The following is a 23,245-nucleotide window of genomic DNA, read 5'->3' as shown; positions in this document are numbered from 1 at the left end:
TTGACTGAGTGCCCCAGGATGTAGCTGTCGTGCACACTCCCTGGTTCACATTTTTAAAAGGAGTTTAAAAATGTACATTATCTTCATCTGGTGGTCACAGATGAGTTGTATGGTGAGGGAGTGGATCTCCTTTTGGTTAACGTAGGGCACCCCCAGATGGCCCGGTGAGCACAGAACAGCATGCATGGCATCTATGACCCCCTGGTCCTGGGGCATCCCGGCGATGGAGGAGAAACCTGCTTGGCCCATGTCAAAGACAATGTAGTTTTCCGCCTGGGTATACAGGGCATTTGTGACCTGCCGGATGCACCTGTGGGTTGCCTTTGGAATAGGTATACATGATCCACGGGTTGACATGGTGGTGCAATGAGTACCACCCTCCCATGGCGGCCCACCCCCAATGGAAGGTCCCACCTCCAACCGAGTGTCCTCCATCCCCCACCGAGCACAGGGGCAGCAAACCCAGCGCCCCGGGCCCTTTGCCAGTGAGCAAAGATGGCTACTCACCTCCCCGGCTCCCCACAGAAGCCCTTCCGTCAGGTTCACATTTTTAAAAAGGAGTCTTTTAATAGGCGCCAGCGTGACCACTTGCTGGGGAGGCTGACAGGAGGCTGTTGGATAAGGGGTGGCTCTCGTTAATTGTATGGATAATTGGCTTAAAAGTGCTAATAATTGGTTTCTTGCCATGCTACGATTCCGATTTCACCTGGGTGAGTGGGCCAGTTGATCGCAAACTGTTTGGCGCCTGGCGGTTTTTGGCTTTTGCTATTTACCGCCTCGTTTCGCTTGAGCTTGAGTGTAGCGAGGCCGGAAGATTGCGCTCCATATCAACGGTAATCTGCTGAAGGCAGGATACCGAATAATTGCTGTCACCCCCCCCCCCCCCCCCCCCAACTTCCTCTCCTCTCCTAGTCATATTTACTATGCCACTTACCATTTCTCTAGATGATTAACATGGATGCACAGATTGATCAACCAGTAAAGCTACGGTTGGATAACAAAGATGCTTGTGATTTCGTAATAGGATGTATGAAGTAAGGGCAGATTGGGAAGTATTCCCTGCAGAGGGAAACTGTCACCATTGCAAAATTTCTATGTTAAGTAAAGATTAGACATTTGCCTTGGAAGTTCCTCACTTTAAGGTGAGGTTTACAATATCTGAATTTTAATTCCTGCACAAAGTTCAACAGAAACTGAATTAAATCTGTCTATTCAGTGAGATAGCATTGATTTTGTCATATTAATAGAACTAACATTGAGAACTACTTTCTGTTTGTTCTAATTGAAGATGTTCAACAGAAACACAAGGAGACACTCCGGGTACAAACTGAAACACTGAGAGTGAACACTATCCTAATAAAGGAGAAGGTTAAGATTTTCCAGCTGGTTGATCGATACGCTGAGCTAACGGTCATTTCTACTGTTCGAGATCGGACACTAGTAGAACATGAATTGCTGGCAAGAGGCCGAGACCATGAAGAGTGGAGAGAGAAAGATCTCCAGAGAGAACTGGAAAAAATCCGACCTGATCAATTGTTCCAGAGCAGCTTTTCCCAGAGAAAATCCAAATCTGGGAGTTCAGCAGCAGTGAGTGGAGTCCCGGGAATTGGAAAAACAACAATGGTACAAAAGATTGTTTATGACTGGGCCACTGGGAAAATATACCCACACTTTCAATTTGTTTTCAGTTTTAAATTCCGGGATTTGAACACAATTAACTGTAGAATAAGCCTGAGGAATCTGATACGGGATCAGTATCCTTACTTTGGGAATGTTCTGGGAGAGCTCTGGAAGAATCGAGAGAGATTGCTGTTTATATTCGATGGTTTGGATGAATTCAAGGGCAGTATTGATTTTGCTGAAAATACAGAACCTCCGTCCATGTGCACAGATCCCGAAAGCTGGTGTGAAGTGTCTGACATTGTGTACAGTTTAATACAGCACAAGCTGCTCCCAGGATGTTCAGTGCTAGTGACCAGCCGCCCCACTGCATTACATTTATTGGAAAAGGCTGGGATCAGTGTCTGGGCTGAAATCCTGGGATTTAATCATGAAGAACAAAAGGAATATTTCAACAAGTTTTTTGAAGATCAGACGGTGGCAGCAGCTGTTTTCAAACATGTGGAGGAGAGCAAGATCCTGTACACCATGTGCTACAACCCTTCCTACTGCTGGATCCTCGGTCTGTCACTGGGTCCCTTCTTTACACAAAGAGACAGGAAACAGCAGCAAGTTCCCAAGACCATCACCCAACTATATTCCTACTATATTTACAACATTCTGAAAAACCATGGCCGAGAGATTGAAAACCCCCGCGATGTGTTACTGAAGCTTGGTGAGATGGCCTTCACAGGAGTCTCCGAGAAGAAGATTGTGTTTAGAAATGCAGATCTGATCAAGTACAATCTGCAACCTTCCCAGTTCCTGTCTGGGTTCCTGATGGAACTTTTGGAGAGAGATGATTCTGTCCAGAGTGTGGTTTACACATTCCCACACCTCACCATCCAGGAGTTTGTAGCTGCACTCGCACAATTCCTGACTCCAGCTCCCGGGGATATCGGGAAACTCCTCAGTGAGGCCCACAGCAAGGAAGATGGGAGATTTGAAATATTTCTCCGTTTTGTTTCTGGCCTCGCCTCCGCACAGGCAGCTTGGCCCCTGGAGGAGATTCTGGGTCGATTTTCTCATCAGACAACCTGTGGAGTGATTGACTGGGTGAAGGCGAAGGTTGAAGGACAGATCGGAAACACAGAGATTGAAACCAGTAAAAGGAACCTGCTGAACACATTCCACTACCTGTTTGAGTCTCAGAATAAAACACTGACTCAGAACACAGTGGGATCTGTGGAAACACTCACCTTCAGTGAATTGCGACTGACTCCGATTGATTGTGCGGTCCTGTCTCATGTCATTGGACTCTGTGATACAGTAAAACACCTCGATCTAAGAGAATGCTCCATTCAGTGTAAAGGACTCCAGCAGTTGATATCCGTTCTGCACAAATGCCAGGAGCTGAGGTAACTGTTTGTTTGGTACCATAGCTGGAATTTCCATTGTAAAGAAACCATTTGCTATGTTGCAGAAGCAAAACCCTTCCAATTCAAGGAAAGTGAAGCAGAGTCAGGAAAACTGCTCAAAGTTCCAAGTTGGAAATTTAAGAATGGTGTCCTTATCAGCAATTTATGGGTTTACTTAGTGGTGACTCTCAAAGAGTTAGATTGTGGAATTGAGATCAAATAAAACTGTATCTATTTACAAGAAACAACATAGTATGCATATTTTGAACATATTAAATACTAGTGCAGATAAAAATAATGTAATACAGTTGGAGACACGCCACCCTAATAAACCAGCAGAAGAGGAGCATTGTAACCTTGTAAAGGGGCAGAATAAACTTTCCTTGTATGAAATCCAGGGAGATGGATTTTACAGCAGCAGTTAGCTCTGTTTCACAATACCTGTATAACTCATTTCAAGGTATTATACCGATGAACGTAATGCACAGAGTTATTGCAGCATAGGAGATGGCTACTTTCTCATTTAACTCTCAGGAAATCGTGGCAGTTCTATAAAATCCCAAATTGAAGCAATAGCAGACATGAGATGAGTCCTCCAAAACTTGATAAGACCAGTCACTGAGCGCAGGCGGGTAATTCTCATCATCGGGGAATGAGACCAGACTGAAGGCCATTTATAGGCTGCACATCGACAACTCTGTAGTAAATACTGAGAGTGGTAAAAGTGGTTTTTACCAGTGCTCAAACAAGTGATAAGAACATAGGAACTGGGAGCAGGAGTAGGCCATCTGGCCCTTCGAGCCTGCTCCGCCATTCAATGAGATCATGGCTGATCTTTTGTGGACTCAGCTCCACTTTCCCACCCGAACACCATAACCCTTTATTCCTTTATTCTTCAAAAAACTATCGATCTTTATCCTGAAAACATTTAACGAAGGAGTCTCAACTGCCATGCTGGGCAAGGAGTTCCATCGATTCACAACCCTTTGGGTGAAGATGTTCCTCCTGAACTCAGTCCTAAATCTACTTCCCCTTATTTTGAGGCTATGCTTTTACCCGCCAGTGGAAACAATTGTCCTATCTATTCCCTTCATAATTTTATATGTTTCCATAAGATCCTCCCCGCGTCCTTCTAAATTCCAACGAGTACAGTCCCAGTGTACTCAACCTCTCCTCGTAATCCAACCTGCTCAACTCTGGGATTAACCTAGTAAATCTTCTCTGCACACCCTCCACGCCAGTACATCCTTTCTGAGGTAAGGAGAGCAAAACTGAACACAATACTCCAGGTGTGGCCTCACTAGTCTTAAACTCCATCCCTGGAATGGACAAAACTCCATTTGCCTTCTTAACCACCTGTTGCTGTAAACTAACTTTTTACGACTCGTGCACTAGCACACCCAGGTCCCTCTGCACAGCAGCATGTTTTAATATTTTATCATTTAAATAATCCCTTTTACTATTATTCCTACCAAAATGGATAACCTCTCATTTGTCAACATTGTATTCCATCTGCCAGACCCTAGCCCATTCACTTAACCTATCCAAATCCCTCTGCAGACTTCTGGTATCCTCTGCACTTTTTGCTTTACTACTTATCTTAGTGTCGTCTGCAAACTTGGACACATTGCACTTGGACCCCAACTCCAAATCATCTATGTAAATTGTGAACAATTGTGGGCCCATCACTGATCCCTGAAGGACACCACTAGCTACTGACTGCCACCCAGAGAAACACCCATTAATCCCCACTCTTTGCTTTCTATTAATTAACCAATCCTCTATCCATGCTATTACTTTACCCTTAACGCCATGCGTCTTTATCTTATGCAGCAAACTTTTGTGTGGCATCTTGATCAAAGCTTTCTGGAAATCCAGATATACCACATCCATTAGCTCCCCGTTGTCTACCGCACTGTTAATGTCCTCAAAAAATTCCTCTAAATTAGATAGGCACGACCTGCCCTTTTATGAACCCATGCTGCTTCCGTCTAATTTCCATCCAGATGCCTCGCTATTTCTTCCTTGATGATAGATTCCAGCATCTTCCCTACTACCGAAATTAAGCTAACTGGCCTATAATTACCCGCTTTCTGCCTACCTCCTTTTTTAAACAGTGGTGTCATGTTTGCTAATTTCCGATCCGCCGGGACCACCCCAGAGTCTAGTGAATTTTGGTAAATTATCACAAGTGCATTTGCAATTTCCCTAGCCATCTCATTTAGTATCCTGGGATGCGTTCCATTAGGGACAGGAGACTTGTCTACCTTTATAGCTCCATTAGCTTGCTCATCACTACCTCCTTAGTGATAACAGTCGTCTCAAGGTCCTCGTCTGTCATTGCCTTATTTCCATCAGTCACTGGCATGTTATTTGTGTCTTCCACTGTGAAGACCGACCCCAAAAAACCTGTTCAGTTCCTCAGCCATTTCTTCATCTCCCATTATTAAATCTCCCTTCTCATCCTCAAAAGGACCAATATTTATCTTAGCCAGTCTTTTTTGTTTTATATATTTGTAGAAACTTTTGCTATCTGTTTTTATATTCTGCGCAAGTTTACTCTCAATCTATCTTCCTCTTCTTTATAGCTTTTTAGTAGCTTCCTGTTGCCCCCAAAAGATTTCCCAATCCTCTAGTGTCTCTCTAATCTTTGCCACTTTGTATGCTTTTTCCTTCAATTTGATATTCTCCCTTATTTCCTTCAATATCCATGGTCGATTTTCCCTCTTTCTACCGTCCTTCCTTTTTGTTGGTATAAATGTTTGCTGAGCACTGTGAAAAATTGCTTGGAAGGTTCTCCACTGTTCCTCAACTGTTTCGCCATAAAGTCTTTGCTCCCAGTCTACCTTAGCCAGCTCTTCTCTCTATCCATTGTAATCTCCTTTGTTTAAGCACAAAACTCTACTGTTTCATTTTACCTTCTCACCCTCCATCTGTATTTTGAATTCCACCAGATTGTGATCACTCCTTCCGAGAGGATCCCTAACTATGAGATCATTAATCAATCCAGTCTCAATACACAGGACCAGATCTAGGACCGCTTGTTCCCTCATAGGTTGCATACGTACTGTTCTAGGGAATTATCACGGATACATTCTGTAAACTCCTCCTCAAAGCTGCCTTGATTATCCTGGTAAAACTATCGATATGTAGATTAAAATCCCCCTGATAACTGCTGTACCATTTCTACATAAGAACATAAGAACTAGGAGCAGGAGTAGGCCATCTGGCCCCTCGAGCCTGCTCCACCATTCAATGAGATCATGGCTGATCTTTTGTGGACTCAGCTCCACTTTCTGGCCCGAACACCATAACCCTTAATCCCTTTATTCTTCAAAAAACTATCTTTATCTTAAAAACATTTAATGAAGGAGCCTCTACTGCTTCACTGGGCAAGGAATTCCATAGATTCACAACCCTTTGGGTGAAGAAGTTCCTCCTAAACTCAGTCCTAAATCTACTTCCCCTTATTTTGAGGCTATGCCCCCTAGTTCTGCTTTCACCCGCCAGTGGAAACAACCTGCCCGCATCTATCCTATCTATTCCCTTCATAATCTTATATGTTTCTATCAGATCCCCCCTCATCCTTCTAAATTCTGAGTACAGTCCCAGTCTACTCAGCCTCTCCTCGTAATCCAACCCCTTCAGCTCTGGGATTAACCTAGTGAATCTCCTCTGCACACCCTCCAGTGCCAGTACGTCCTTTCTCAAGTAAGGAGACCAAAACTGAACACAATACTCCAGGTGTGGCCTCACTAACACCTTATATAATTGCAGCATAACCTCCCTAGTCTTCAACTCTATCCCTCTAGCAATGAAGGACAAAATTCCATTTGCCTTCTTAATCACCTGTTGCACCTGTAAACCAACTTTTTGCGACTCATGCACTAGCACACCCAGGTGTCTCTGCACAGCAGCATGTTTTAATATTTTATCATGCATCAGTTATTTCTTTGTTTACTACTCCTATCAGTGAGTTTTGCACCTTACTATTCCTGATTTCTTGATATTCCTGATAGTGAATTTTCTTACCAATCTACATTGCTCACTGTTTTCTTTTCCATTCAGTTAAAAGAGCAATGGGGTGAGGTGTACTTTATGCGGGTGAGATCCCATCAAACACTATTTAAAAAAAATATATATATATTTATTGAATTTTCACATCTTATATTTCACAATTTATGAGTGACACATTATAAAACCGTACCAAACAGAAAAGGAAAACCAGAAACTAACCCATACATAAACAAGCAGGTAGCTTCTCTCCCGCTTTGGCAGTGAGCCCATTTAGCCGGCATACATATGTTACAATCCCTAAATGGTCAGAGCAGAGAGCACGTATTCACATTCACATTAGGTGCAGCACGGTAGCACAAGTGGATAGCACTGTGGCTTCACAGCGCCAGGTTCCCGGGTTCGATTCCCCGCTGTGTCACTGTCTGTGCGGAGTCTGCACGTTCTTCCCGTATCTGCGTGGGTTTCCTCCGGGGGCTCCGGTTTCCTCCCACAATCCAAAGACATGCAGGTTAGGTGGATTGGCCATGATAAATTGCTCTTGGTGACCAAAAAGGTTAGGAGGGATTATTGGGTTCCGGGGATAGTGTGGAAGTGAGCGCTTAAGTGGGTCAGTGCAGACTGAATGGGCCGAATGGCCGCCTCCTATACTGTATGTTCTATGTGTCTATTTCCAGTTTGGTTTGGGCTTCAGCTTGCCCTCGGACCAGACTCTTGCGGCTTTGTCCCTTGTCCCTCGCATTCTCTTTGTGTGCCTTTGCTCTCTCCTAGCCCTCACCTTTCCGTTTCCTTTTTGTCCCATGGCTCATTCCTGTCTCCTTCCACACCCACCCCACCCCCACCCACCACCACCACCACCACCACTTTGCTGGTTGCTGGCGACGAACCGGTCTTGGAACAAGTTGGCGAACGGCTTCCACGTCCTGCGGAAGTCCTCTTCCGATCCCCAGGTATGCAAATTTTATCTTCACCAGCCTGAGAGATTCATCCAGGTCGGACAGCCAGTCTGCAGCTTTGGGTACTGCTGACCGCCAGTCTAGCAGGATCCCTAGGCAGGGAAATGTGGCCTGGACTTGGCGGCATTGGACGCAGTTCGGAGGGGGTTCACTAGATTGATTCCAGAGATGTGGGGTGGGATTTTCCAATCGCCGAGACCGAAATTGCGTTCGGCGATCGGTCGGAGAATCCACGTTTACGTTGGAATCGGGGGCGCCGCCGTTTTTGCGATGCTCCGTCCCTAGCAAAATGGCATACACGGGGAGTACGCCGCATGCCGTATGGACGGCCTCAGGATGTCACCTGAGGCCCTCCCCAATGCTCCGCCCCGATGGGCCGAGTACCCGCAGCCGCCACTGGCGCGTGCTTACAGCGTTCGGGGTCCTCTCACGGCTGCTGCGGATTGTGTTCAGCGCCACCACAAGGGGGCTGGTCCGGGTGTGGCGAGGCTGGTTGCAGGGGGGCAGTTTTTGGCATGCCTGGTCTGCGCGGGGCCAGTGCCATGTCGTACGGTGCGCATTTGCATGCGCGGCCACAGACCCGGCCATTCTGAGTCCAAATCCGCAGGTAAAGCCGGGCTTTACGCCCCACGGCTGCTAGCCCCCCCCACCGGACGGAGGATTGGTGCTGGGGCGGCGCTGACCTTTTGGTTCTGAGACCAGACGGATCCTGCGGACATAGCTGCAGGATCGGAGAATCCAGCCCGAGAGATTTGTCGTATGAGGAGAGATTGAACAGTTTAGGCCTATACTCTCTGGAGTTTAGAAGAATGAGGGGAGATCCAATTGAGGTATACAAGATGCTAAAAGATATGGATAAAGTACTCGTGGAGATGATGCTTCCTCTTGTGGGGCATTCTAAAATGAGAGATCATAATCTTAGATTAAGAGGTAGCAAATTTACACAAGATTTGAGGAAAAACCACTTCTCCCAAAGGGTTGTGAATCTGGAATTCGATACCCCAGAGTTCTGTGGATGCAGGGACAATGAGAAAATTTAAGGAGGAGTTAGACAGATTTTTGGTTGGTAATGGGTTGAAGGCAGGACAGTGGAGTGTTGAGGTAGGGATGGGATCAGCCATTATCACATTGAGGGCGTTAGGCTCGGGAGGCTAAATTGCCTGTTCCTGCTCCTAGGTCATGTGTTCTAGGGAGGAGATGCTTTGGCTGATTTCACAATTCAGCTCTTGGTCTGTAACATCGTAGGTCGCAGATGAGGAACATATCAGCCATGATAGAATGGCGGAGCACACTCGATGGGCCGAATGGCCTAATTCTGTTCCTATATCTTGTGAACTTATGATCTTCAGTGCCTCCCAGAGGGTGGAGGGTGAGACCTCCCCACTCTTGTTGGTAACGTACCCGTCTGTGGCTCGTGATGTACATTCGCAGAATGCCTTATCGGCCATGAGGGCTGTGTCCAACCATCATGTGGAGGGGGGCGTTGTGCCCGGCCCGTCTCCAGCCTCACATCCACGTAGTGTTTGGCGGAGATTACGATTGTGAAGCACTCTGCTCTTGCTACCCCTGGAAGCCACGCTTTCCTCACGATACAAGAGTCGATCCTGGGATATACTTTGTGTATCTAGGAGAAGAACTCCTTCCCTCCTGGGAGTGTGTACCTCCCATGGGTCCATTACCCCCATCTGTTCCAAGAAAGCGTCCAATTTCTTCCATGTGTGATTTTTTTTTCCCCCCCGACTTGCAGTTTGATCTGTATGTCCGTGGGTCCTGTACGCAGTTAAAGTCTTGTTCCCCCCCCCCCCCCCCCCCCCCCCCCCCAACCCATGATGAGTCAGTGTGTGTCTACGTCGGGGATTTCCACCATAGTTTTCTTCATGAATGCCGCATCGTCTCAGTTGGCGCGTACACGTTTACGAGGACCACTGGTGTTCCTTCCTGGACACCGCTAACCATGACCCTTGTTTCCGTTGTCGCCATGCCCAATCTGTTGTAGGTGCTGTTCTACCCTCTTATCTCTCCCACACCCACACTCCTGGACTTTGCCCCTAGGTCTCTCCACCCCACATCATACATGATTAACAAATTGTCCCCAATCGATTAAATTTTCAGTGACCATAAAATCTCTGCATTGATTTCTGATGTTGCTTCCTGTGATATTTGGCACAACATTTGAATCAGTTCCAAGTTTTGATTTAGTTGCTGGAATGTTGGGCTCTTTGATGGCAGGAACCAAGGTAGATGGGCAGGGCAATTGCAATGAATACTGGCATGGGGAAGTGTATCAATGTCAAGTTGCCAATTTTTGTGTTAGCATTGTACGCCAAACATAGGTGGGGAGGAACATAGATCTTAGTTCAGGTCAATTATGACCGTTGAAAATCTCATTAAGCAAGTGGATACAAAATTAGCTTGGCGACCAAAGCCAAGGGGTGGTTGTGGAGGGTTGTTTTTCAAACTGGAGGCCTGTGACCAGCAGTGTGCCTCGCGGATCGGTACTATATATATATATATATATATATATAAATGATTTGGATGAGAATGTAGGAAGCATGGTTAGTAAGTTTGCAGATGATACCAAGATTAGTGGCATAATGGATAATGAAGAAGGTTATGTAAGATTGCAACAGGATCTTGACCAGTTGGGCCAGTGAATGGCAGGTGCAGTTTAATTTGGATAAATGTGAGGTGGTGCATTTTAGTCGATCAAATCAGGGCAGGACCTATTCAGTTAATGGTAGGGAGTTGGGGAGAGTTAAAGAACAAAGAGATCTAGGGGTACAGGTTCATAGCTCCTTGAAGGTGGAGTCGCAGATGGTCAGGGTGGTGAAGAAGGCATTCAGCATGCTAGGTTTTATTGGTCAGAATATTGAATACAGGAGTTGGGACGTCTTGTTGAAGTTGTACAAGACATTGGTAAGACCACACATGGAACACTGTGTTCCGTTGTGGTCACCCTATTATAGGAAGGATATTGTTAAACTAGAAGGAGTGCAGAAGAGATTTACGAGGATGCTACCAGGACCTGATGGTCTGAGTTATAAGGAGAGGCTGGATAGGCTGTGACTTTTTTCCCTCGAGCATAGGCGGCTTGGGGGTGATCTTATAGAGGTCTATAAAATAGTTAAAGCATAGATAAGGTAGATAGTCGACATCTTTTCCCAAAGGTAGGGGAGTCTAAAACTAGAGGGCATAGGTTTAAGCTGAGAGGGGAGAGAGGTACAAAAGAGACCAGAGGGGAAGTTTCTTCACACAGAGGGTGGTGAGCATCTGGAACGGGCTGTAGAGGCGGGTACAATTTTGTCTTTTAAAAAGCAGTTAGACAGTTACATGGGCAGGGTGGGTATAGAGGGATATGGGCCAAATGCGGGCAAATGGGACTAGCTTAATGATAGAAACTGGGCGGCATGGACACGCTGGGCCGAAGGGCCTGTTTCCATGCTGTAAACATCTATGTCTCTATCCCAAGTTTAAATTTGTTGCTTCTTTCTCCAACATTGACATTTAATGTGCCTCATTTTACCACAATTTTTACATTCATGCATTAGGGTGACATGGTGGCACAGTGGTTAGCACTGCTGCCTCACAGCACCAGCCTGCTCTGCCCAAGACCGCAGGAAACTACAAAAGGTCGTGAATGTAGCCCAGTCCATCACGCAAACCAATCTCCCATCCATTGACTCTATCTATAATTCCCGCTGCCTCAGAAAGGCAGCTAGCATAATTAAGGACCCCACGCACCCCGGACATGCTCTCTTCCACCTTCTTCCGTCAGAAAAAAGATACCAAAGTTTGAGGTCACGTACCAACTGACTCAAGAACAGCTTCTTCCCGACTGCCATCAGACTTTTGAACGGACCTACCTTGTATTAAATTGATCTTTTTTCTACACCTTGCTATTACTGTAACATTATATTCTGCAGTCTCTCCTTCCCTATGTACGGTATGCATTGTTTGTACAGCATGCAAGAAACAATACTTTTCACTGTATACTAATACATGCAACAATAATAAATCAAATCAGGGACCCAGGTTCAATTTTGGACTGGAAGGAAACAGTACATTGGGACAGCAGCAGGTTGTGAGGAAGGATGAGGGGAAGGCAGTGAAGGTAGATGATGCTGAATAAAGTGGAGCCCCTGCTACCCAATGAGGTGGCCTCTTCCTATTGCCCTTGGAGAAGAGGAGCTCCCTCCACTCCCTCATGACCTCCAGTTTAGCATTGATGAAGCGAGGAGGATGCCCTGTCCCAGGTGACAGGTCTCAGGCTTCCCTGTGACATCCCACTTCCCCCTAGTATTGTGGGAAGCTTTGACACAGACCACACCTCAGGACACCCAGCAGCCTCGGTGGTGGCTGCCATGTGAGGCTTTATGAGTCCACACTTCATCTGACCCACCTCCATTCCCACTGACTCTAAGTGAACAGGAAACCTGTCTGCATAACAACTAACGACTTCCCCTCATGAAAATCATAACTAATCAGTTGCCCACTGATGGTGGTTTCTGACCCAAAACTAAACCCAGCTCCTTTTCTCAATGCCCAATTTAATGTTTTTTTAATTCCCTGTTTAGACTGAGCTACAATAATCTGGGAGATTCAGGAGTGGAAGTACTGTCTGCGGCTCTGAAGAATCCAGACTGTAAAATACAGAAACTGAGGTAAGTGCAAGACTGTGAGAGATTATGGGCGCAATTCAATGGAAATTTTTGTGTGCATTTGGCAGAGTGTTTCGCAATGGTCACGTTGGCAAGATCACGGCCTGTATTCAAAGGCACTAAGTGCCAAAATTAAGCCCCCATGAGATTCTTGACAGTACTGGCTCCCTCGCTGTTTGATTCGCCCGACTCGTGCCTCAGTGTCCCATCATTAACAAGAAGGAGCTGGTTTTAAGTACTCTCCCACCACTCATTCCCAGTCAACACACAAGCATGGCAGCACGCAGAACTACTACTCCCATTGGCGATGCTGACCGCATGAGGCTTTTTGACCCCGTCGGGAGCTCTGTTCCCCCCCACCCCTCCCGAGGAGGTCGGAAGACCAGCAGCTGGATCAGCAATGCCACCTGGGAGGCAGTGCCAGTGGCTGTCAGTAGGGGCAGCATGACGAGGAGGACCGCCGTCCAATGTAGGAAGAAGACTTAAGAGCTGCAAGGGTAAGTTACCACCTCTCTCCTAGCATCAGTTCTGCTTGCCACCCCCAAAAGCCAACCCCCCAATCTGCTGGCTGGCATCTCCCACCCTCCCCACATCCGATCGTCGTACTTGTTTCTCAGAAGCCACAACCCCTTATTGTCCAGGTGCAGTGCTCACACATGTCATCTGTTATAGACATCCCTGACCCATCAAGCACACAGCTCACAATGCCCTCTCTTTGTCCCCGCAGGAGAGGATAGGCCATAATAAACTGGAAAGGGGGAGGAATCCCAGAGATTCTAGTCCACACCCCTTATGAAGCAGTAGAGGCTCCTTCATTAAATGTTTTTAAGATAAAGATGGATAGTTTTTTGAAGAATAAAGGGATTAAGGGTTATGGTGTTCGGGCCGGAAAGTGGAGCTGAGTCCACAAAAGATCAGCCATGATCTCATTGAATGGCGGAGCAGGCTCGAGGGGCCAGATGGCCTACTCCTGCTCCTAGTTCTTATGTTTTTATGAGGAACACGCCCTGGAAATCGCAGGTGCATGTGGAGTCACCAACAGAGAGGTGAGGATCCACTGCCCCTTCACCCAGATGACCTGTCTCAACTGAGTTGTTCATCAGACAAAATGATCCTTCCCCCTCACTGACATAGTCTCGCAGACCACCGCCTGATGAGGCCGCGCCGTCCGGAGTCATCCCCTGCCATCCAAGAGAACACCTCAAAGTAGGGCTCCGAGGAGACCACCGGAGAGGAGGCACAACTATTACCCACCCTTTCCACCAGCGCAGAGACACATACCTGGGTGGGCGACATTAGTGGACAGGCTTCTGGGGTACAAATCTGGTGAGCACCACACAGTTGCTGATGCACATCAGGTGGAGGCAGGAGCATCGAAACGGGACAGAGGTTGGAGGTCTGCTGGATCCCAGGACACAGCTGGTCCCAGCTAGAAGCTGAATCTCTGGACAAGGTTCTTCCAGAGCTGATGCAGATGATAGGACACAGCGGTGAGGTTCAGGAGTGGATGTCAGCCACATTCCAGCGACTGCAAGACCAACTGGAAGAGCCCCAAAGGCTGCAGGTGCAGGAGATGGTGCTATCAATACGCGACACTGAGGGCAACATAGGGTGGCAACAGCAGTGTAAACCTTGAGCAGGATCTCCGCTTTTTGAGTAATGCTGTCCAGGGCATAGCTCAGTCTGTGAAGACCACAGCTGAGGGCCTCGGCATCATTGCCCAGTCGCTGAGTAACGTGTCCCAGACGTGGACATTACCAAGTCACTTCAGACCATGGCCCAGCCTCAGGGTGTCGACACCATGGTGCAGACAATGTTGAGTCTCCAGGACTGGCAGCGCCAGGTGACTCAGAGGCCTCTTGAGCTTACTCCAGCTGCCCCTCCATCCGACTTAGTTCCCCAGGGCCCTACGGGCACCGTCGGGGAGGAGGAAGTGCTGTTGGCCAACCCGGGGGTTGCCACCAAGAAGACAACGATGGGCTCCAGTTCTTCCGAATCCTCCTTGCTGACACTGGCGCATCTCGAGGGCAGTAGGCAGAACAGGGTGGCATGGCAATGCCACTGAAACCAGTAAGTCGGACGGGGCCCCTGCCTCCAGAGGCCATCTGCCAAGGCATCAAAGGCCACAGGATGCAGAAAGCAACAGGCTACCTCCACCTCCGATGTGCATCCCGGGGACACACCTAGACCATGAACGATCAGGAAGAGTGAGGAGCACCGTGTGGGCACTGGCCAGGTCCCTATCTGTCACTAGGGGGAATGGAAATCTCACAGTTAAAATGTGTCACATCTCACATATATGAAGCCTCTGTCATGTTAATCTTCACAGTGGACTTCCCTGCTCCCCCACCCCCGGCACAGTGGTCCAAAATCAATGCAGACCCGGTCCAGAGGGTGGGTGGGAGCGCGCTGTCAGCAGGCAGACAGGAATCCGACTTTGGCAGAAAGTGAGGAGCACCAGAGCTTTCCTCACAGTGAGTGATCATCGCTCTCCTGCCTTGTGTGATAACAGTGCCAACTCAGGCCCAGCACTCTGCAGTGATGTTACACACACCCGTGGAGGGGTAACATGCTGGTTGGGGCGGGGAACATCGGAGGGGGAGGGCAGCCAATGGTGGGGGGATTGGGGAGGGAAATGGGAGAGGGAGAGAAACGGGGGGGGGGGGATTGGGATGGGGAGATTGGGATGAGGGAAGGAATGGTGGTGAGGGGATTGGGGGAAGGAATGGTGGTGAGAGGGGATGGGGGGAAGAAATGGTGGTGAGGGGATTGGGAAGGAATGGTGGTGAGAGGGGATGGGGAGGAAGGAATGGTGGTGAGGGGATTGGGAAGGAATGGTGGTGAGAGGGGATGGGGAGGAAGGAATGGTGGTGAGGGGATTGGGGGAAGGAATGGTGGTGAGAGGGGATTGGGGGAAAGAATGGTGGTGAGGGGATTGGGGGAAGGAATGGTGGTGAGAGGGGATTGGGGGAAGGAATGGTGGTGAGAGGGGATTGGGGGAAGGAATGGTGGTGAGAGGGGATTGGGGGAAGGAATAGTGGTGAGGGGATTGGGGGAAAGAATGGTGGTGAGAGGGGATTGGGGGAAGGAATGGTGGTGAGAGGGGATTGGGGGAAGAAATGGTGGTGAGAGGGGATTGGGGGAAGGAATGGTGGTGAGAGGGGATTGGGGGAAGGAATAGTGGTGAGGGGATTGGGGGAAAGAATGGTGGTGAGAGGGGATTGGGGGAAGGAATGGTGGTGAGGGGATTGGGAAGGAATGGTGGTGAGAGGGGATGGGGGATGGAATGGTGGTGAGAGGGGATTGGGAAGGAATGGTGGTGAGAGGGGATGGGGGTAGGAATGGTGGTGAGTGGGGATTTGGGGAAGGAATGGTGGTGAGAGGGGATGGGGGGAAGGAATGGTGGTGAGGGAATGGGGGAAGGAATGGTGGTGAGAGGGGATTGGGAAGGAATGGTAGTGAGGAGATTGGGGGAAGGAATGGTGGTGAGGGGATGGGGGGGAAGGAATGGTGGTGAGAGGGGATGGGGGAAGGAATGGTGGTGAGAGGGGATTGGGGGAAGGAATGGTGGTGAGAGGGATGGGGGGAAGGAAATAGTGGTGAGGGGATTGGGGGAAGGAATGGTGGTGAGGGAAAGGGGGAAGGAATGGTGGTGAGAGGGGATTGGGAAGGAATGGTCGTGAGGGGATTGGGGGAAGGAATGGTGGTGAGAGGGGATGGGGGAAGGAAATAGTGGTGAGGGGATTGGGGAAGGAATGGTGGTGAGGGAACGGGGGAAGGAATGGTGGTGAGAGGGGATTGGGAAGGGATGGTCGTGAGGGGATTGGGGGAAGGAATGGTGGTGAGAGGGGATGGGGGAAGGAATGGTGGTGAGGGGATTGGGGGAAAGACTGGTGGTGAGGGGGGTTTGGGGGAAGGAATGGTGGTGAGAGGGGATTGGGGGAAGGAATAGTGGTGAGGGGATTGGGGGAAAGAATGGTGGTGAGAGGGGATTGGGAAGGAATGGTGACGAGAGGGGATTGGGGGAAGGAATGGTGATGAGATGGGATTGGGGGAAAGAATGGTGGTGAGAGGGGATGGGGAAGGAATGGTGGTGATGGGGGATGGAATGGTGGTGAGAGGGGATTGGGAAGGAATGGTGGTGAGAGGGGATTGGGAAGGAATGGTGGTGAGGGGATGGGGGGAAGGAATGGTGGTGAGGGAATGGGGGGAAGGAATGGTGGTGTGGAGATTGGGGGAAGGAATGATGGTGAGAGGGGTTGGGGGGGAAGGAATGGTGGTGAGAGGGGATTGGGAAGGAATGGTGGTGAGGAGATTGGGGGAAGGAATGGTGGTGAGGGGATGGGGGGGAAGGACTGGTGGTGAGGGGGGATTGGGAAGGCATGGTGGTGAGGGGATGGGGGAAGGTATGGTGGTGAGAGGGGATGGGGGGAAGGAATGGTAGTGAGGGGATGGGGGGAAGGAGTGGTGGTGAGGGGATTGGGGGAAGGAATGGTGGTGAGAGGGGGTTGGGGGAAGGAATGGCGGTGAGGGGATTGGGGGAAGAAATGATGGTGAGAGGGGATTGGGGGAAGGAAATAGTGGTGAGGGGATTGGGGGAAACAATGGTGGTGAGGGGATTGGAGGGAACTGGTGGTGAGAGGGGATTGGGGGAAGGAAATAGTGGTGAGAGGATTGGGGGAAACAATGGTGGTGAGAGGGGATGGGGATGGAATGGTGGTGAGTGGGGATTGGGAAGGAATGGTGGTGAGAGGGGATGGAATGGTGGTTAGAGGGGATTGGGAAGGAATGGTGGAGAGAGGGGATTGGGAAGGAATGGTGGTGAGAGGGGATGGGGGTAAAGGAATGGTGGTGATAAGGGATTGGGGGAAGGAATGGTGGTGAGAGGGGATTCGGAATGAATGATGGTGAGAGGGGATGGGGGAAGGAATGGTGGTGAGAGGGGATGGGGGGAAAGAATGGTGGTGAGAGGGGATTGGGGGAAGGAATGGCGGTGAGGGGATTGGGAAGGAATGGTGGTGAGAGGGGATGGCGGGATGGAATGTTTGTGAGAGGGGATTGGGAAGGAATGGTGGTGAGAGGGGATGGGAGAAGGAATGGTGGTGAGAGGGGATGGGGGGAAGGAATGGTGGTGAGAGGGGATTGGGGGAAGGAATGGTGGTGAGAGGGGATTGGGAAGGAACGGTGGTGAGAGGGGATGCGGGGAAGGAATCGTGGTGAGGGGATTGGGAAGGAATGGTGGTGAGAGGGGATTGGGAAGGAATAGTGGTGAGGAGATTGGGGGAAGGAATGATGGTGAGAGGGGATGGGGGGAAGGAATGGTGGTGAGAGGGGATTGGGAAGGAATGGTGGTGAGGGGATGGGGGGAAGGAATGGTGGTGAGAGGGGATTGGGAAGGAATGGTGGTGAGGGGATGGGGGGAAGGAATGGTGGTGAGAGGGGATGGGGGGGGAAGGAATGGTAGTGAGGGGATGGGGGGAAGGAATGGTGGTGAGAGGGGATGGGGGGAAGGAATGGTGGTGAGGGGATTGGGGGAAAGAATGGTGGTGAGAGGGGGTTGGGGGAAGGAATGGCGGTGAGGGGATTGGGGGAAGAAATGATGGTGAGAGGGGATTGGGAGAAGGAAATAGTGGTGAGGGGATTGGGGGAAACAATGGTGGTGAGGGGATTGGGGGAAACTGGTGGTGAGAGAGGATTGGGGGAAGGAAATAGTGGTGAGGGGATTGGGGGGAAACAATGGTGGTGAGAGTGGATTGGGAAGGAATGGTGGTGAGAGGGGATTGGGGGAAGGAATGGTGGTGAGAGGGGATTGGGAAGGAATGGTGGTGAGAGGGGATGGGGGGAAGGAATGGTGGTGAGAGAGGTTTGGGGTAAAGAATGGTGGTGAGAGGGGATGGGGGATGGAATGGTGGTGAGAGGGGATTGGGAAGGAATGGTGGTGAGAGGGGATTGGGGGAAGGAATGTTTGTGAGAGGGAATTGGGAAGGAATGGTGGTGAGAGGGGATGGGGGATGGAATGTTTGTGAGAGGGAATTGGGAAGGAATGGTGGTGAGAGGGGATGGGGGGGAAGGAATGTTTGTGAGAGGGAATTGGGAAGGAATGGTGGTGAGAGGGGATGGGGGATGGAATGTTTGTGAGAGGGAATTGGGAAGGAATGGTGGTGAGAGGGGATGGGGGATGGAATGTTTGTGAGAGGGAATTGGGAAGGAATTGTGGTGAGAGGGGATGGGGGGGAAGGAATGTTTGTGAGAGGGAATTGGGAAGGAATGGTGGTGAGAGGGGATGGGGGATGGAATGTTTGTGAGAGGGAATTGGGAAGGAATGGTGGTGAGAGGGAGTTGGGGGAAGGAATGGTGGTGAGAGGGGATTCGGAAGGAATGGTGGTGAGAGGGGATTCGGAAGGAATGGTGGTGAGAGGGGATGGAGGGAAGGAATGGTGGTGAGAGGGGATGGGGGTGAGAGGGGATTGGGGGAAGGAATGGCGGTGAGGGGATTGGGAAGAAATGGTGGTGAGAGGGGATGGGGGCATGGAATGTTTGTGAGAGGGGATTGGGAAGGAATGGTGGTGAGAGGGGATGGGGGAAGGAATGGTGGTGAGAGGGGATGGGGGAAGGAATGGTGGTGAGGGGGGATTGGGAAGAAATGGTGGTGAGGGGATGGGGGAAGGAATGGTGGTGAGAGGGGATTGGGGGAAGGAATGGTGAACTGAACTGAAAATCGCTTATTGTCACAAGTAGGCTTCAAATGAAGTTACTGTGAAAAGCCCCTAGTCGCCACATTCCGGCGCCTGTTCAGGGAGGCTGGTACGAGAATTGAACCGTGCTGCTGGCCTGCCGTGATTTGCTTTCAAAGCCAGCGATTTAGCCCAGTGTGCCAAACAGAGAGGGGATTGGGAAGGAATGGTGGTGAGAGGGGATTTGGGGAAGGAATGGTGGTGAGGGGATTGGGGGAAGGAATGGTGGTGAGAGGGGATTGTGGGAAGGAATGGTGGTGAGAGGGGATTGGGGGAAGGAATGGTGGTGAGAGGGGATTGGGGGAAGGAATGGTGCTGAGAGGGGATGGAATGGTGGTGAGAGGGGATTGGGAAGGAATGGTGGTGAGAGGGGATTGGGGGAAGGAATGGTGGTGAGAGGGGATGGAATGGTGGTGAGGGGATTGGGGGAAGGAATGGTAGTGAGAGGGGATTGGGAAGGAATGGTGGTGAGAGGGGATGGAATGGTGGTGAGAGGGGATTTGAAAAGGAATGGTGGTGAGAGGGGATGGAATGGTGGTGAGGGGGGATTGGGAAGGAATGGTGGTGAGAGGGGATTGGGGGAAGGAATGGTGGTGAGTGGGGATGGGGGGAGAGAAGGGGAAATGGCGTAGGGAGGGTGATTGCGTGGAGATGGATAATGGGAGGAGGGGGACTGGGGGAGGGAGCGGTAAAGGGGGGAGGAACAAAATGTAATGAGGGGATTGGGGAGGGAGGGGAAATGGAGGAAGGGAGGGTGAGGGGTTGTTGTGGAATGGAAGGGGATGGGGGAGTGAGAAAATGGGAGGAGGCGGATTGGGGAGGGAGTGAAATGGGAGGGGGGAATGCGGGAATGGGAAAGAGGGGAAAATGGGGGAAGGGGGGTTGGGGGTGAGGGAGGGAAATGGTGTGAGGGTTTGAGCTGATGGGCACAGCCTCATCCTCGGGGGAATCTGGAGATGATGAGGGCCTCCCTGCGCCTCCTGGCATGTCGGACCCTTGCCACCGCCTATCCTCCATCTGCCTGCTCTTCCTTTGGCTTGTCCTCCAGCCCCTCCTGGCCAACCTCCTCCTCCTTCTCAGATGATTCCGCCTGCCCCTCTGCATCTTCCCCGATCACTACCAAGTTCCCCCACTCCTCCCCCTGAAGGGCTTTGGCCCTTTCTCCTTCCCCAGCACACACAACAGGCACACCCCAGGATCTCCAGAGGGCCCGCCCAAACACTGCACCCTGGCACAGCCAATCTGTGGCAGGGGGATTGCCCAGGCATACCCCTTTCTCCCTGGGGCAATACTTACCCCCCCCCCCCACCCACTGGTGGGAACCGCTCGATTGTTCCCGCCTTTAAAAAGCTGTTGTAAACCTCACCGACCGGTTCCAATATTGTGAGGGGATCATGTGGCAGGGAGGCCTATTATACACAGTTGCCCATTTCTCAGCGGCGCACCGTTCGCTGGTGGCAGGGTTCTATACTTCCACCACTTGTCAATAGGATTTTCCATTGAAGCTACCCTATGCCGCTGGGAAATCCATGGGTGGAGGTGTGCTGCCAGCGGGTAAGGAGAATCAGACCATTATGTGGCCTGGATTCTCCATTGCAAGTCTGCCCCACTATCGCTGCCAGTTTGGCGCTCAGGCAAAGCTCTATTCACTGCAACGGGAACAGAGAATTCTGCACAGTATTAATATTTAACAGTGAGAGTATAATTCAGATGGGCAGGAATGTAAATCAGGAAAAATCTGGGGCACGATTTACCGGCCTCGTCGCACCCGACTCGAGATCTAGCGCGAGATCTTGCGCGACGCCACGAGCTGCCATTGAGGGCAGGATCCACAGTTCCATATTCAAGTGAGTAGTTAGTCTCACTTGAATATGTCTACACCGGAGTTACCCAAAGCGCAGGAATGAACGGCCTCACCTCTGAGACCCTGACCGGAGGCCGTTTAGCACTCGTTTCCACAAACATGAACCCGGCGTACTGGCACTTTGGGGGTCTCCTAGGTGATTGGGGGTTCCCAGATGGTATTCTGATGCTCCCGATGTTACACGGGCACAGTGGCATTGGAACGTTGGCAGTGCCACCTGGGTACTAGCCTGGCAATGCTGGTGATTATAGGAACACCTGGTCCAGAATTCCCTGGCTGTTGGGATTCTGTTCCCACCGGCAGCGCACCCCTGCCCACGGTTTTCCCGGCAGCATGGGGTGGCTTTAATAGGAAATCCAGTTGACCATTGGTGGGAAGAGAGAATCCCAGAAAGACGCAGGTGGGGCACTGGAGAATCCCACCCTGATCTGAAGCCTATTGAAGTAGATGTGTATCCTGGGCGACCAATACAGTACAGTCTATCTTTAACCCTTTGCATGTCCAATTTCACCCCTTCCGTACTTATTTCTATTGCTCGCTCTCTGATCTCCAGGCTGGATAATAACACTCTCACTGATCATTGTGCTGAGGATCTCACCACCGCTCTCAATACAAACCAGTCACTGACAAACCTGAACCTGAGTAATAATAAACTGGGAGATTCAGGAGTGAAACTACTGTCTGAGGCTCTGAGGAATCCAGACTGTAAAATACAGAAACTGTGGTATGTATCAAGCTGTGAGAGATTGTGTTTATAATAACTGGATGCCTTGACACTATAAATTATTTGTAGTGACTGCCATTAGTAATCACTACATCTGACCCGTACTATATTAACGTTATTAATGTGGGCTTTTAAGGATCGGCAGATTATACAAAATATCCAGTCGACAAGCGGGATCCTCTGGATCGGCGGCGGCGCACACGCCCAAGAGTTACCCGATGGCATGCGATGGCACAATGAGAAACCCCATTGGCCAGCTGGCGGGGCAGAGAATTCCGCCTCCTATGCTCCACCGTACAGCTGACGATAAAAGGCCTCAAATATCCCGTTTTCCTCCCCCGACTCCGTGACCACCTGACCCCCTCAAATCTTCCATCCGACCAATCTCCCTCTGTGCCACCTGCTGCCTCAACTGATGTGCAAGCACCCTGCTGGCCTTTTCCCCATGTTCGTCCATCGCCCACTGAACAGACACAACTGCCCCACCTCCTTTCCCATAGACATGAGCTGAAACTCCATCCGCAGCTGCTGCTTCTCCTTCAGTAACGCCTCCTCAGAGGCTGCTGAATACCTCTGGTCCACCTCCAGAATGGCCTCCACTAACCTTTGCCTTTCTAGCCGCTCCCCCACCTCTTTATGCACGCAGATCGAAATCAACGCCCCACTGATCATCGCCTTCAGCGCTTCCCACTCGACAGAGGCAGAACCTCGTCCATCCTGTTTAGCTCCCCTTAGTTTTGTGTAGCCACCCTTACCCTTTCACAGATCACCTGATCAGCCAGCAACCCCTCCGCTGTGGCCGCTGCGGAACTTCTTTCCACACGCAAGCCCACCAGATGCGGCGGGTGATCTGAGACCACAAAGGTGTCTGGGTCTTCACCTTCCCCCAGATATGCATCACTATAACTTGAGGCCACCATTCAGTTGATCTCATGCTGGGAGCCATTTGTTGGCCTTAGCGGGTACTTCAATGGATAAGTGGATACAAGACACAAGCTACTGACTTTGGAATGACACATGAAAAGCTGGACCCAGAGGTCTCGTGTTTATTTTTTTTTCCAGAGACAGAAAGCAAGCAGTTTCTCGGCTGAGATGGCTTAATGCTGTGTCTAACCAATTCCTTAAGAATTCTATACTTATTCTGAAAATGATTTACTAAAGGTCCCATTTCTAATACCGCAAATTTACTCTGATTCCTGTAATGTTTCTCTCTCTGATCTCCAGGCTGAATAGTAACAGCCTCACATGTTGTCAATGCAAATCTGTCACTGATGGGTC

At 50.1% G+C, this 23,245-nt stretch overlaps 1 protein-coding gene and 1 long non-coding RNA gene across 7 annotated transcripts in view; one reads left to right on the top strand and one right to left on the bottom strand.

Annotated features, from left to right (window-relative positions):
* Positions 1-23,245, bottom strand: part of LOC140410244 (uncharacterized) — an 857,189-nt gene that overhangs the window by 211,997 nt on the left and 621,947 nt on the right. The gene's annotated exons all lie outside the window — the stretch shown is intronic.
* Positions 1-23,245, top strand: part of LOC140410237 (NACHT, LRR and PYD domains-containing protein 3-like) — a 91,611-nt gene that overhangs the window by 59,807 nt on the left and 8,559 nt on the right. For 5 of the 6 annotated variants that reach the window (XM_072498196.1, XM_072498192.1, XM_072498195.1 and 2 more), the window contains 4 exons: positions 1,289-3,017; positions 7,934-7,981; positions 12,562-12,648; positions 21,797-21,967. In XM_072498196.1, coding sequence (XP_072354297.1) covers positions 1,289-3,017; positions 7,934-7,981; positions 12,562-12,648; positions 21,797-21,967 — 2,035 coding nt within the window. The remainder of the gene's footprint in view (positions 1-1,288; positions 3,018-7,933; positions 7,982-12,561; positions 12,649-21,796; positions 21,968-23,245) is intronic. The other variant, XM_072498197.1, reaches the window with a different exon arrangement.

The sequence above is a fragment of the Scyliorhinus torazame genome, chromosome 4 (genome assembly GCF_047496885.1).
Source record: "Scyliorhinus torazame isolate Kashiwa2021f chromosome 4, sScyTor2.1, whole genome shotgun sequence".
Classification (NCBI taxonomy): Eukaryota; Metazoa; Chordata; class Chondrichthyes; order Carcharhiniformes; family Scyliorhinidae; genus Scyliorhinus; species Scyliorhinus torazame.
Note: the sequence above shows the minus strand (reverse complement) of the source record. Positions and strands in the feature narration are given on the sequence as shown.